Source organism: Panthera onca, chromosome X, assembly GCF_046562875.1.
Source record: "Panthera onca isolate mPanOnc1 chromosome X, mPanOnc1 haplotype 2, whole genome shotgun sequence".
Classification (NCBI taxonomy): Eukaryota; Metazoa; Chordata; class Mammalia; order Carnivora; family Felidae; genus Panthera; species Panthera onca.
Window position 1 is genome coordinate 130,503,135 of NC_138357.1, and position 13,612 is coordinate 130,516,746.

General features: G+C 65.4%; 1 protein-coding gene across 3 annotated transcripts in view; it reads left to right on the top strand.

Annotated features, from left to right (window-relative positions):
• The window catches only part of LOC145714251 (cohesin subunit SA-2-like), a 63,591-nt gene that overhangs the window by 17,231 nt on the left and 32,748 nt on the right, over positions 1-13,612 (top strand). For all 3 annotated transcript variants that reach the window (XM_081793536.1, XM_081793535.1, XM_081793537.1), the window contains 5 exons: positions 145-216; positions 4,385-4,589; positions 6,502-6,653; positions 8,380-8,447; positions 8,591-8,714. In XM_081793536.1, coding sequence (XP_081649662.1) covers positions 145-216; positions 4,385-4,589; positions 6,502-6,653; positions 8,380-8,447; positions 8,591-8,714 — 621 coding nt within the window. The remainder of the gene's footprint in view (positions 1-144; positions 217-4,384; positions 4,590-6,501; positions 6,654-8,379; positions 8,448-8,590; positions 8,715-13,612) is intronic.

Sequence of the window (13,612 nt, forward strand, 5' to 3'; positions counted from 1 at the left end):
CCGGCCCCCGGGGGTAGGTGGACGCCAGCCCCCCAGTGCCCTGTGCTGCGCAGGCTGGTCCCTGCCGGGGCTCCCCCGGGTGTCTGGGGCTTGTGGCAGCGGGGGACGCTTCACCTCACGGCCACCTGTCCTCTGTCCATTCAGGAGACCGGGCTGTACTACAAGAAGTTTCTGGCGTACCCGTGGATCCTGACCATCATGTGGCCAGAGAAACTGGTAAAGCTTTCGTCTCACGTTTGGCGGCGTTTGGGGGGTTTGTGTGCAGCTCCCTGGCGAGCCCCAAGTCGGTTGGGCGGCCGCGTGGCTCCCGACTTCCTTCCACACGCAGGGTGGGCTCCCTGGGCGCACACGAGGGTCCACGTGCATGGGTCCCGGGGGACCGTGGGCCTAGCGCACAGAGTCCTGCTGATACTGACCCTGCGTCCTGACTGGCGAGCGGGGGCTCCTCCTGACCTGACCCTGTCCTGTCCACACTGGATCCTCTTGAGCATCTGAGTCTTGTCCACGAGGGGGCCTTACCTGACGGTGCTCAGTCTACACTCACACCCGACCGCGTTCTGCTTCAGATGAGATCGTTTAAGCCAGGCTGTGTCTGGTGTGATGGGACGACTAGACCTGACACGTTCTGCAGAAGTGACCTCACTTAGCGAGTTCTGTCTACACCGCGACATCTAGCCCTGAGTGTGTTCTGTCTACACTGTCCTGTAGGTTGGTGTTCTGTCTACAGGGGATTTTTTAAAGTTTATTTACTTTGAGAGAGGGAGAGAGCGTGAGCGGAGGAGGGGCACAGGGAGAGAGAATCCCAAGCACCTGCAGGGGTTCAACCTCACAACAAACGACCCTGAGATCGTGACCTGAGCCAAAACTGAGTTGGACGCTTGACCAGTTGAGCCACCCAGGTGCCCCTACACGGGACATTACAACCTCACTGTGTTCCGTCTCCACTGCGACACTTAGACCTGATAGTGTTCTGTCTACACTGGGACATTTGGACTTGACTGTGTTCTGTTCACACCGGGACATTTATTTACACCTGACTGTGTTCTGTCTACCCTGGGAGATTGAGAACTGACCGTGTGCCATCTACACTGGGACCTTTAGACATGGCTGTGTTCTGTCTACATGGGACATTTAGGCCTGACCGTTGTCTGTCTACACTGGCACATTGGGACCTGACTGTGTTTCGTCTACACTGGCATATTTAGACCTGACTGTGTTCTGTGCACACTGTATCATGGAGACCTACTGTGTTCCATCTACACTGGCACGTGGAGTCCTGTGGTCCGTCTACACTGTATCATGGAGACCTGGCCATGTTCTGTCTACACTGTATCATGGAGACCTGTGTTCTGTCTACACTGGCCTATTTAGACCTGACTGCCTTCTGTCTACACTGTATCATCGAGACCTGACCGTGTTCCGTCTACACTGGCATATTTAGACCTGACTGTGTTCTGTCTACACTGGCATATTTAGACCTGACTGTGGTCTGTCTACACTATGTCATGGAGACCTGACAGTGTTCTCTGCACACTGTATCATGGAGACCTGACCGTGTTCCGTCTACACTGGCCTATTTAGACCTGACTGTGTTCTGTCTACACTGTATCATCGAGACCTGACCGTGTTCCGTCTACACTGGCATATTTAGAACTGACTGCGTTCTGTGTACTCTGTGCTTTAGTGTCTGGACACCACTGCGTTGGTCACAGTTGGAATGACCCGACCAGTAAGTGTCCCTGTAGACACGAGCATCCGGGTGGCTGAACAGGGAGATGTAGGGCACCGTGTGGCCGGCCTGTCGCCCCTCGGCTTCAGGTGCCCCTGCCGGAGACGCGCCTGGGGTTCCTCATGTGGTTAATTCCCCACGATCCCATGTGTGCAGACAGGTAACGTGTGTTACTGTGCTCAGCAGTGAGCACGTGGGGACGTGCGCTCTCAAAGTGCACCGAGTTTGGGGACTGAGGACCCACCTCACAGACCCGGTTAGTGACCTGGCCTGGCCTCGGTGTGGACACGTTTATTACCCTGTTAGAGATGTGCCCCAGCCTCCGTACTGGGGAGTGGCACGGGAGCCCCCCCCCCCGGCATCAGGTGTTCTGACGCTGGGGTCTGCGGTCGAGGCTGGCTCGAGTGAACGACTGTGCTGTGCACCCCCATGTGACCCCCGATCCCTGGCAGGGCACCCCTCCCCCTCACAGCCGAGTGAATGGTGGGGGGCGCTCAGCCAGTTGGGGGGGGGGATGGAGGAAGCCAGGCTGTGGGGGCAGGGCGGAGGGAGTGCTGTGAGGAGAGGCGGTTTGCACGGAGCCCTGGGCAGAGGCGCGGGGCGCCGGGTCCCAGCATGGAGAACGAGGAGGAGGGTTGAGTGCCAAGTGCACTGGGGAAGGCTGGACGACGCAGCGCACGGCGGTCCTAGCATGTGGGACGCTGTGCGCATAGGAGGGGCGGGCTGACGAGAAAGGGTCCTACGCGACGTGGGGAGGTCCCTGCGCACGGAGGGGGCGGTCCCTGCGCACGGAGGGGGCGGTCCCTGCGCACGGAGGGGGCGGTCCCTGCGCACGGAGGGGGCGGTCCCTGCGCACCGAGGGGGCGGTCCCTGCGCACGGAGGGGGCGGTCCCTGCGCACGGAGGGGGCGGTCCCTGCGCACCGAGGGGGCGGTCCCTGCGCACGGAGGTGTGAATGCGAGCAAGGGGGGAAGCTGTGGCCACGTCCCCGCCCACACCCAGCAGAGGTGTGGATGCGTTGCCCCAGGGTGAAGGCTGCCGTGGGGGACCGCGTGGGGGGGTGCGTGCACGAGGGGCACAATGTCGGGGCAGTCCCTGGTCCATCCCCAGCCCCTCGAGCTCTGGGGCCGGGCACCGCTCTGCACCGGCCTGCTGGGTTCTGGCCCCAGCCTTGACGTCCCTTCAGGGTCCACCTTCCCTTGGGGTCTCGTGAAGCCTGTGCAGGTAATTTAGACAAATTCGTACAACACGAGAAAGGCGAGGCTAGGGGCGGGGCGTCCTGAGGACCCCCTTTCCTAGTGGAGGGAGGCGGGGGGCGGGTCGTCCCGAGGCCCCGATCGCCCCGGGGGGCAGGCGGTCCCGAGGCCCTGATTGCCCGCGGGCGGAAGGACCGTGGCCGCAGGCTGATTGGCCCCGGGTAGTGTGCCGCCCACGTCTGGGAGCGCACCTGCCGTGTCTTCCTGAGGAGACGTCTCCCTGGTCCGGCCGCGTCTCCCGCAGGGTCGGGGACCGGCCGCCTCCTTCAGCCCCCGTTTCGGGGGGGTGCGTGTGGCCTCTGCGGGAGCAGGGTTGGGCTGAGTCCTCCGTGAGGGCCAAGGGAGTAGCTCTCAGGTCGGCACTCCCTGTTTGCAACACCTGAAACCGGCCGGAAGCACAGCGGAGAGCGGAGGGCCGGGCTTCTCTGGGACACGCGTTGGGAGAGGGGCCTGCACGCTTCCCTCGAGGGTCACCCGAGGTGCCACGCGTGGGGGTCCTCCCAGCACAGCCTCTTGACTTGACCACGGGGACGTGGGACAGTCCACTCAGGTGCAGGTGTGGGAGAGGTGGGGAGACCCTGGTGGCCGCGGATATGTGACCCCCCAGGTTCTGGGTCTCAGGAAGGTGGGGTACATCTGAACTCCCCCCCAGGTGCAGGGTCTTGGAAAATGGGGGTCACTCTGCTGAGTGTGGATATGAGTCCATGGTGCAGCACTGGGAAGTGTGCTCACCCTCAGTGTGGATGTGTGACCCCCAGAGCAGGATGTGGGAGACTTGGTGTCACCCTGTGTCAAGGTGGATGTGTGACTCTCAGGGGCAGGGTGTAGGAGACCTGGAGTCACCCCGTGTCAGGATAGGTGTGTGACCCCCAGGGGCAGGGTGTGGGAGACTTGGGGTCACCCCGTGTCAGAGTGGCCCTGTGACCCCCCAGGGGCAGGGTGTGGGAGACTTGGGGTCACCCTGTGTCAGGGTGGGCGTGTGACCCCCAGGGGCAGGGTGTGGGAGACTTGGGGTCACCCCGTGTCAGGGTGGGCGTGTGACCCCCCAGGGGCAGGGTGTGGGAGACTTGGGGTCACCCTGTGTCAGGGTGGGCGTGTGACCCCCAGGGGCAGAGTGTGGTCACCCTGTGTCAGGGTGGATGTGTGACCCCCAGGGGCAGGGTGTGGGAGACTTGGGGTCACCCCGTGTCAGAGTGGCCCTGTGACCCCCCAGGGGCAGGGTGTGGGAGCCTTGGGGTCACCCCGTGTCAGGCTGGGCGTGTGACCCCCAAGTGCCCAGCCGGGGTGTGCTCATGTGACCTGGAGCCCCTTGTCCGCGAGCGGAGGTCCGTGTTGTGATTCTGGGAGTGCCAGGACCGGCCCGGCGCCTCACCCCCGTCCCTTGTTGTGTCCTTAACCAGCAAAATGACTTCTACCCCATCGTGGGCCCGGGGCCCTTCTGGAAAAGGTTCAGGGTCAACTTCTGCGAGTTCACGGAGCTGCTGGTGCAACAGACACACTCTTCGGTCCTGTGTGACGGACACCTCATGGACACGGTCATCTGCATGCTTAGCGGCCTCACCAACTCGGCCGTGCACAGCCTGCGGCACACCAGCTCCCTGGCAGGTGGGCCCGCTGACTCAGGGCCGCGCGCCCGGGCTCCCGCTGACTCAGGGGGCCGGGGCCGTGTGACATGGGGGCAGGGGCTGTGGGACTTGAGAGACGGGGGCAGGCGACAGAGAGGCAGAGGCCAGGGGACGCAGGAGCACACCCCCGGGTTGGCCCACGGGGCACGTCCTCTCCCTCTGTCCCCACGGGAGTCCCCAGCGCTGGCCCATCTGGGCACGTGCTGTCCCTCTGACCCCACGAGAGTCCCCTAGGACCGGCCCACCCGGGCACGTCCTCTCCCTCTGTCCCCATGAGAGTCCCCCAGGACTGATCCACCTGGGCATGTCCTGCCCCTCTGTCTCCACGAGAGTCCCCAGGGCTGGCCCATCTGGGCACGTGCTATCCCTCTGTCCCATGAGAGTCCCCCAGGACTGGCCCACCTGGGCACGTGCTGTCCCTCAGTCCCCACAAGAGTCCCCAGGGCTGGTCTACCTGGGCACGTGCTGTCCCTCTGTCCCCACGAGGGTCCCCAGGGCTGGCCCACCCGGGCACGTCCTGTCCCTCTGTCCCCACGAGGGTCCCCAGGGCTGGCCCACCCGGGCACGTCCTGTCCCTCTGTCCCCACGAGGGTCCCCAGGGCTGGCCCACCCGGGCCACGTCCTGTCCCTCTGTCCTCATGAGTGTCTCTAGCGCTGGCCCATCCAGGCATGTGCTGTCCCTCTGTCCCCATGAGAGTCCCCAGGGCTGGCCCATCTGGGCATGTGCTGTTCCTCAGTCCCCACGAGAGTCCCCCAGGACTGATCCACCTGGGCATGTGCTGTCCCTCAGTCCCCACGAGAGTCCCCAGTGCTGGCCTACCTGGGCATGTGCTGTCCCTCAGCCCCACGAGAGTCCCCAGGGCTGGCCTACCTGGGCACGTGCTGTCCCTCAGCCCCACGAGAGTCCCCAGGGCTGGCCCACCTGGTCACGTCCTGTCCCTCTGTCCCCATGAGAGTCCCCAGGGCTGGCCCACCCGGGCACGTCCTGTCCCTCTGTCCCCACGAGAGTCCCCAGGGCTGGCCCACCTGGTCACGTCCTGTCCCTCTGTCCCCACGAGAGTCCCCAGGGCTGGCCCACCTGGGCACGTCCTGTCCCTCTGTCCCCACGAGAGTCCCCAGGGCTGGCCCACCTGGTCACGTCCTGTCCCTCTGTCCCCACGAGAGTCCCCAGGGCTGGCCCACCTGGGCACGTCCTGTCCCTCTGTCCCCACGAGAGTCCCCAGGGCTGGCCCACCTGGTCACGTCCTGTCCCTCTGTCCCCACGAGAGTCCCCAGGGCTGGCCCACCTGGTCACGTCCTGTCCCTCTGTCCCCACGAGAGTCCCCAGGGCTGGCCTACCTGGGCATGTGCTGTCCCTCAGCCCCACGAGAGTCCCCAGGGCTGGCCCACCTGGTCACGTCCTGTCCCTCTGTCCCCACGAGAGTCCCCAGGGCTGGCCCACCTGGGCATGTCCTGTCCCTCTGTCCTCATGAGAGTCCCCCAGGACTGGCCCACCTGGGCACATGCGTCCCCAGGGCTGGCCCACATGGGTATGTGGTGTTCCTGTGTCTGCTGGCCTTGTGTGCCCTCCGAGGTATGCTGAGTCATGGTTGAGTCGTGCTGGCTGTGGGCTACTGATGTGATCTTGCAGCTGGGTAGGACGTGGGGTGTGTCCATGCCCGGGGACCCTAAGACATGTTTTGGGTCAGTGTGCACGGCTGTTGTTTGGGGGTGACCCTCTGCACACTTGTGACCCAGCAGGGGCAGGACGGGACATCTTCTCCAGCCCCGGCCTCCCCGGGCCCTGTCCTAGGACTGCTGCGAATGGTCACTCCTGTGGGAGGTGAGCTGGGCTCTGGGGTCACAGATCCGTGGACACGGCCCCGGGGTCACGGCCCTGCTCTGTTTGGCAGCCATGAAGCTGCTGACAGCGCTGGCCAGCGTGAACCAGGGCACCTGCACGAACAGGCGCAGGTCCCAGCGGCTGTGCCAGGTGGAGAACATCGCCAAACTCAAGGGCAAACACAAGCACTGCATGGAAGTACTGGACCAGCGCAGACAGCAGGTGCAGGGGGCGGGGCCGCCGTGTGTGGGCGGGGCCAGCAGCAGACGCCAGGCGTGGGGGCGGGGCCGCCGTGTGTGGGCGGGGCCAGCAGCAGACGCCAGGCGTGGGGGCGGGGCCACGGAAGGAGGGCGGGGCCAGCAGAAGACGCCAGGCGTGGGGGCGGGGCCACGGAAGGAGGGCGGGGCCAGCAGAAGACGCCAGCGGCGGGGGGTCGGGGCCACCTGAGGGGGGGCACACAGGTGTGAGGAGGTCACTGTGTGCAGGGAGGGGACCCAGGTGTGAGGATGTCACCGTGCTGGGAGGGAGGGGACCCAGGTGTGAGGATGTGACTGTGTGCAGAGAGGGAGGGGACCCAGGTGTGGGGGCCTCGCCGGGTGCAGGGGGCAGTGAGGAAGGGAGGCAGGCGTGTGCCCGGGGTCTGGGGCTGGGCCGGGCTGATCCCCAACCTCTGTGGTTTCCGCCTCCGCCCATGGGGCATCCGTGCGGCCGCATGTGGCCCCCTAGGCGTGTGAGCATTGTCCTGGGTTGGGGTCTTTACAATAGGGCAGCGAGCGGGGGGTGCAGAAACCATAGCGGTGACCCCAGCCCCTTCCACGTCCCGGTTCCGGGTTCCAGCTGGCCGCCCGTGGCGGGGGGGGAGGGTGCCCTGGCTCCCCGGGGACACGCAGGTGAACCCCCATCCCCTGTCACGGCTCAGTGACATGTCTGTCTCTCGATATCATTCGTGGGCTTGACACCTATGGATTCTTTTACGCACAAACCGCGTTCACTTGCGTCACGTGTGAGGCCCGTGTGTCCCTCTGACCTCTCCGCCCCCGCGGTCTTCGGTCTGCGCACCTGGGAGGTCACTTCGCTGCCCAGTGTCCACAGCTCACAGAGCACAGGAGCCCCTCCAGGAAGATAGCTGGGCATGCGTGGGGTCTCCGCCACTGTCCCCTCCGCCAGGGCCCTGGGTCCTTCACCCGGGCCCCTGCACCCCCACCTGTGCCCCCTGCCCCTCACCCCCTCGCCCTTCCTCCCGCCCCCTCACCCCTGCCCTGTGCCCCTTACCCCCTTGCCTCTGCCCCCGATACCCCCACCTTCATTGTGTCACCCCTGCCTGTCACCCCTTGGTCCCTGCCCCCATCCCCCTCACCCTGCCACCCCTTCGCCCCTGCCCGTCACCCCTTTGCTCCTGCCCCACCCCCCATCACCCCTACGCTTGGCCCCTGTCCCTTACCCCAGCCCCTCACCCCATTGCCCTCCTTCACCCCTGCTTTACCACTCCCAACTCCTCAGCCTTGCCCTCAGCACTGCCCCTCACCCCTTCACTCCCTTCCCTTCACCCCTCCCCTTTGTCTGTTTGTCCTCATGGGTGCCCCTTCACCCGTACCACGCAGCCCTACACCTCCCCCCACTCACCCCTTCACTCCCCCCCAGCCTTCACCCCCCCACCCCTCCCAGTCACCCCTTCACCCCCCTCCCTTCACCACCCCCCACCCTGCCCCCATATGTGCGCATGCGTGAGGCCAGCGTGCGCGGAGCGGCCCAGCAGCTCAGGCGACAGACGGCCGGCGGGCTGGTGTGCAGTCCCAGCGGGGGCAGAACCACCAGCGTAGAGGATGCTAATGCCTGGTGGGGGGCAACCACGCAGCGGGCTGCGCTGGGCCCGGTGGCCGCAGCTCTGCAGAGGCCCGCAGCCCCCCTCTCCTGCCTGACGCTCCCGTGCCTTCTCCCGCTCCACCAGAGCAAGCCCGTGGCCATCGACAACATCATCTGCGCGCTCTTTAAGAGGACGTTCGTGCCTCGCTACCGGTAAGGCTTGGCCTCGGGGCCGCGCGTCTTCCCCGCCTGTCCCCGTGACCAGGCCTGGCTCAGCCCCGTGTCGACACGCGCACCCTGCCGCGTGGGCGACACGGCCTGGCCGTCCCACTGACACTCTGGCTTCGCTTTCGCAGCGACATCAGCTCGGACATCCGAGTGATCTGCGTGGCGGAGCTCGGATGCTGGATCAAGCTCTACCCGGACCTGTTCCTGGACAACAACTACTTGAAGTACATCGGCTGGATGCTGTATGACAAGGTAGGCGCGCTCCGCTGGTCTGCCGCCTCCGCCGAGGAGGCCCCCAGGCCCGCGTTCCTGTCCGGCGGTTCCCGGAGCGAGCACGCGTGTCCTGCACGGTGTCTCGTGAGCCCCGCTGTGCAGAGAAGTCTTTCCGACAAGCTGCGATTTTGCAGCAGGGGGTCTGGGCCGCAGGGGCTCACGTGTCCCCCGGAGAAATGGGGACGTGGCCCTGTCCTGCGACACAGGGTTGTGTGTCTGGGCCCCCCACTGACATTGCGGACCGGGCCCAGCAGCTGCCCGCGCCCACAGGACCGTGCTCGAGGTCAGCCCCACCCCCTGCCACCAGCTCTGGGAGGGGGCCACGGGCACGGTCCTCGGCCTGCCGGGCACAGGGAGCCTCAGACACGAGCCTGCTTGGGAACACCCGCTCGGGACCCTGCGCGTCCGGATCTCACCAGAACAAACGTGCCCGCCTGGCGGTCGCCGGCTGCGACTGACATTGGGCGGTTTCTGGTCCCTGGGACAGACAGAAACGAGTACAAGTCTGGTCTCCCAAATAGACGCCTTTTTCGTGAAAAGTAAACAAGACGAAGCCCTAAGAAATGTTCGTGACCACCCGTCGGTTGTGTTTCCTGGTTCTGGGCCTGATGGCTTGTCTCCCCCCCCCCCCCCCCCACTCCTCCCCATCCTCTTCTTGACGACTCCTCCCTCCTCCCCTCCTCCTCCCCCTCCTCCTCCCCCTCCTCCTCCTCCTCTTCTCCCCTCCTCCTCCCCCCTCCTCCTCCACCTCTCCCCTCCTCTTCCTCCTCCTCCTCCTCCACTCTCCTCCTCCTCCCCCTCCTCCTCCCCCTCCTCCTCCCCCTCCTCCTCCCCCTCCTCCTCCCCCTCCTCCTCCCCCTCCCCCTCCTCCTCCTCCTCCATCCCCCCTCCTCCTCCATCCCCCCTCCTCCTCCTTCCCCCCTCCTCCTCCTCCCTCCCCCCTCCTCCTCCCTCCCCCCTCCTCCCCTCTCCCCCTCCTCCTCCTCCCCCTCCTCCTCCTCCCCCTCCTCCTCCTCCCCCTCCTCCTCCTCCCCCTCCTCCTCCTCCTCTTCTCCCCTCCTCCTCCCCCCTCCTCCTCCACCTCTCCCCTCCTCTTCCTCCTCCTCCTCCTCCACTCTCCTCCTCCCCCTCCTCCTCCTCCTCCCCCTCCTCCTCCTCCTCCTCCTCCTCCTCCCCCTCCTCCTCCTCCTCCTCCTCCTCCTCCCTCCTCCTCCTCCTCCTCCTCTTCTCCCCTCCTCCTCCCCCCTCCTCCTCCGCCTCTCCCCTCCTCTTCCTCCTCCTCCTCTTCCTCCTCCTCCTCCCCCTCCTCCTCCACTCTCCTCCTCCCCCTCCTCCTCCCCCTCCTCCTCCCCCTCCCCTCCTCCTCCCCCTCCTCCTCCTTCCCCCCTCCTCCTCCTCCCCCTCCTCCTCCTTCCCCCCTCCTCCTCCTTCCCCCCTCCTCCCCCCCTCCTCCTCCCCCCCTCCTCCCCCCCTCCTCCCCCCCTCCTCCTCCTCCCCCCCTCCTCCTCCTCCCCCCTCCTCCTCCTCCTCTCCCCTCCTCTTCCTCCTCCTCCTCCTCTCCCCTCCTCTTCCTCCTCCTCCTCCTCCCCCCTCCTCTTCTCCCCTCCTCCTCCCCCCTCCTCCTCCGCCTCTCCCCTCCTCTTCCTCCTCCTCCTCCTCCACTCTCCTCCTCCCCCTCCACTCTCCTCCTCCCCCTCCTCCACTCTCCTCCTCCCCCCTCCTCCTCCCCCTCCTCCTCCCCCCTCCTCCTCCCCCTCCCTCGTCCCCCTCCTCTTCCTGAGTCCTCCCCATCACCTTTCTCTCCTGCATCCTCCTCCTCCTCCTTCCACCCTTCCTCCTCCCCACCGCCTCATCCATCTCCTCTTCTTGACTCTTTCCCCACCTCCTCCCCCCTCCTTCTCCTCCTCCTGACTCCTCCCTTCACCACTTCCTCCCCCTCCTCTTCCTGACTCCTCCCCCCTCCTCACTTCTCTCCCTCTCTTACTTCCCCCCTCCTCCTCCTCTCCCCCTCCCTTCTCATTCCCCTTCCCTCCTCCCACACATCCTTTCCCCCCTCCTTCCCCCCACTACCTTCCCCGCTTCCTCCTCCCCACCTCCTTTTCCTCCCATTCCTTCCCCTGACTCCTCCCCTGAATCCTCCCCAACCCCTCCCACCTCCCCTTCCTCCCCCTTCCTCTCCTCCCCCTCCCCCTCCCTTCTCCCTACTTTTCGTATCCCTTCCCCCTCCTCCTCCTCCTCTCCCTCATTCCTCCTTCCTTCTCCTGATTCCCCCCTCCTCCTCGTCCCCCTCCTCTTCCTGACTCCTCCCCCTCTCTTTCCTACCCTCCCTCCCCTCTCCTTCCTCCCCTCCCTCCCTCTCCCTCCTCTCCTTCCTCCCCTCCCTCATCCCCTTCCCCCTCCCCCCTCTTTCATCCCCCTTCCTCCTCCCCTCTCATTCTTCCCTTCCCTCCTCATCCCCCTCCTCTTCCTGACTCCTCCCCCTCTCCTCTTCCCCTCCTTCCTCCTTTCTCCCCCTCTCCTTTCTCCTCGTCTATTTTCTCCTCTCCCTCCATCTCCTCTCCTTCCTCCCCTCCCCTCCCCTTCCCTTCCTCCTCCTTTCCTTCCTCCCCTCCATCATCTCCTTCCTCCCCTCCCTCCTCCCCTTCCTTCTCTCTGTCCCCCTCTCCTTCCTCCTCTCCTTCCTCCCCTCCCTCCCTCCTCTCCTTCCTCCCCTCCCTCCTCCCCTTCCTCCCCTCGCTCCTCCCCTTCCTTCTCTCTGTCCCCCTCTCCTTCCTCCTCTCCTTCCTCCCCTCCCTCCTCTCCTTCCTCCCCTCCCTCCTCCCCTTCCTCCCCTCCCCCCTCCTCCCCTTCCTCCCCTCCCCCCTCCTCCTCCCCTCTCATTCTTCCCTTCCCTCCTCATCCCCCTCCTCTTCCTGACTCCTCCCCCTCTCCTCTTCCCCTCCTTCCTCCTTTCTCCCCCTCTCCTTTCTCCTCCTCTACTTTCTCCTCTCCTTCCTTCTCCTCTCCTTCCTCCCCTCCCCTTCCCTCCCTCCTCCTTTCCTTCCTCCCCTCCGTCATCTCCTTCCTCCCCTCCCTCCTCTCCTTCCTTCTCTCTGTCCCCCTCTCCTTCCTCCTCTCCTTCCTCCTTCCTCCCCTCCCTCCTCTTCTCCTTTCTCCCCTCCCTCCTCTCCTTCCTCCTCTCCCTTCTCGTCTCCTTCCTCCCCTCCCTCCCTCCTCTCCTTCCTCCCCTCCCTCATCCCCTCCCCCCTCCTTCATCCCCCCTCCTCCTCCCCTCTCATTCCTCCCTTTCCTCCTCATCCCCCTTCTCTTCCTGACTCCTCCCCCTCTCCTCTTCCCCCCTCCTCCTTTCTCCCCCTCTCCTTTCTCCTCTTCTACTTTCTCCCCTCCCTCCTTTTCTTCTCCTTCCTCCCCTCTCCTTCCGTCCCTCCTTCTTTCCTTCCTCCTCTCCCTCCTCTCCTTTCTCCCCTCCCTCATTTCCTTCTTCCCCCTCTCCTTCCTCCCCTCCCTCCCCTCTCCTTCACCCCCCTCCTCCTCCCGTCATTCCTCCCCTCCCTCATTCTCTCTCCTCCTCCCCTCCCTCCTCCTTCCCCTCTCCCTCCTCCTGTTTCATCCTCCTCCTCTTTCCTCCTAACTCCTTCCCCCTCCTTCATCCCTCCTCCTCTTCCTGGCTCCTCCCCCTTCTCCCCTCCTGACTTCTCCCCCTCTCCTTCCTCCTTCTCCTCTCCCCTCTTCCTCCCCCACCTCCTTCCTCCCTTCCTTATCCCCCACCTCCTTCCTCTCCCACTGAACCCTCCCACTCCTCCCCCTTCCCTTCCTCTCCTCTCCCTCCCTCCTCTCCCCCTCCCCATATCCCTTCCCCCTCCTCCTCCCCTCTCTCTTCCCTCCCTTCCTCCTCCCCTCTCTCTTCCCTCCCTTCCTCCTCCTGATTCCGTCTCCTCCCCCTCCCCCGCTCTGCCCATCCCCCTCCCTCCTCCTCTCCCTCCTCCTTCTGACTCCTGAGCTGGGGCTCTTGTCTCATGGGCATTGCCAGAAGGGGGCAGGTGTGCAGGGACGGGGAATCTCCATGTGGTGCGCTCACTGCTTGCGCGCTGGTTGCAGGCGAGGCGCTAGGTAAGGTTCCGCGTTCTCTGGGTTTTTACCTCTTGGTGGTTTATCGCGCTGTGAGGACAGACGGCACGTTTGCGTGTGCACGCCGCGGATCGCAGGGTGGTGGCTGGTCGCGTGTGCTGGCCGGTCCTGGGTTCCAGAGTGGAGACGGGGCATGTTCTCTGAGGTGAAGGGTAGTAACAGGACGGGGACACCGCACCGTTTCTTCGTCCGCCGGAGCTTGTGCTTGTGCCCAGGTCACCGCGACGGAACACCACCGGCCGGGACTCGTAAACCACACGCGTTCATGGCTCACGTCTGGGGCTGGATGTCCCAGGTCAAGGCCGGCCGACTCGGGGTCTGGAGAGGACCTCTTCCCCGGGCCGTTTTCCCCACGTGGGGGAGGCGAGGGTCAGGGAGCTGTCTGGGGCCTTGTTGACCAGCACGGTGATCCCGTCGTGGGGGCTCCGCCCTCAAGGCCGCATCGCCTCCCGGAGGCCCCGCCTCCACGCACGTTCTTCTGGGGGGCTGGGACTTCGCGTTTGCCCTTGGCGGGCACGGGGACGTTGGTCTGGAGTGGCGGCTGGCTGCTTTCCGCAGCTTCCTGAGTGCAGCTGGCTTAGTGCAGACGCAGCAACACAGTGACTTTCCTGGGGTCTTGGGGGCTGCTTGGCATCCGCCAACGGAGCCCGTGTGCGGAGGGAGGAGGGCGGGCAGGGCAGGGCAGCGTTGTGGGCAGCGCAGGTCCTCCGGGGTGGGGGGGGGGGGGGCGCTGTGGGCGGCTGTGACCG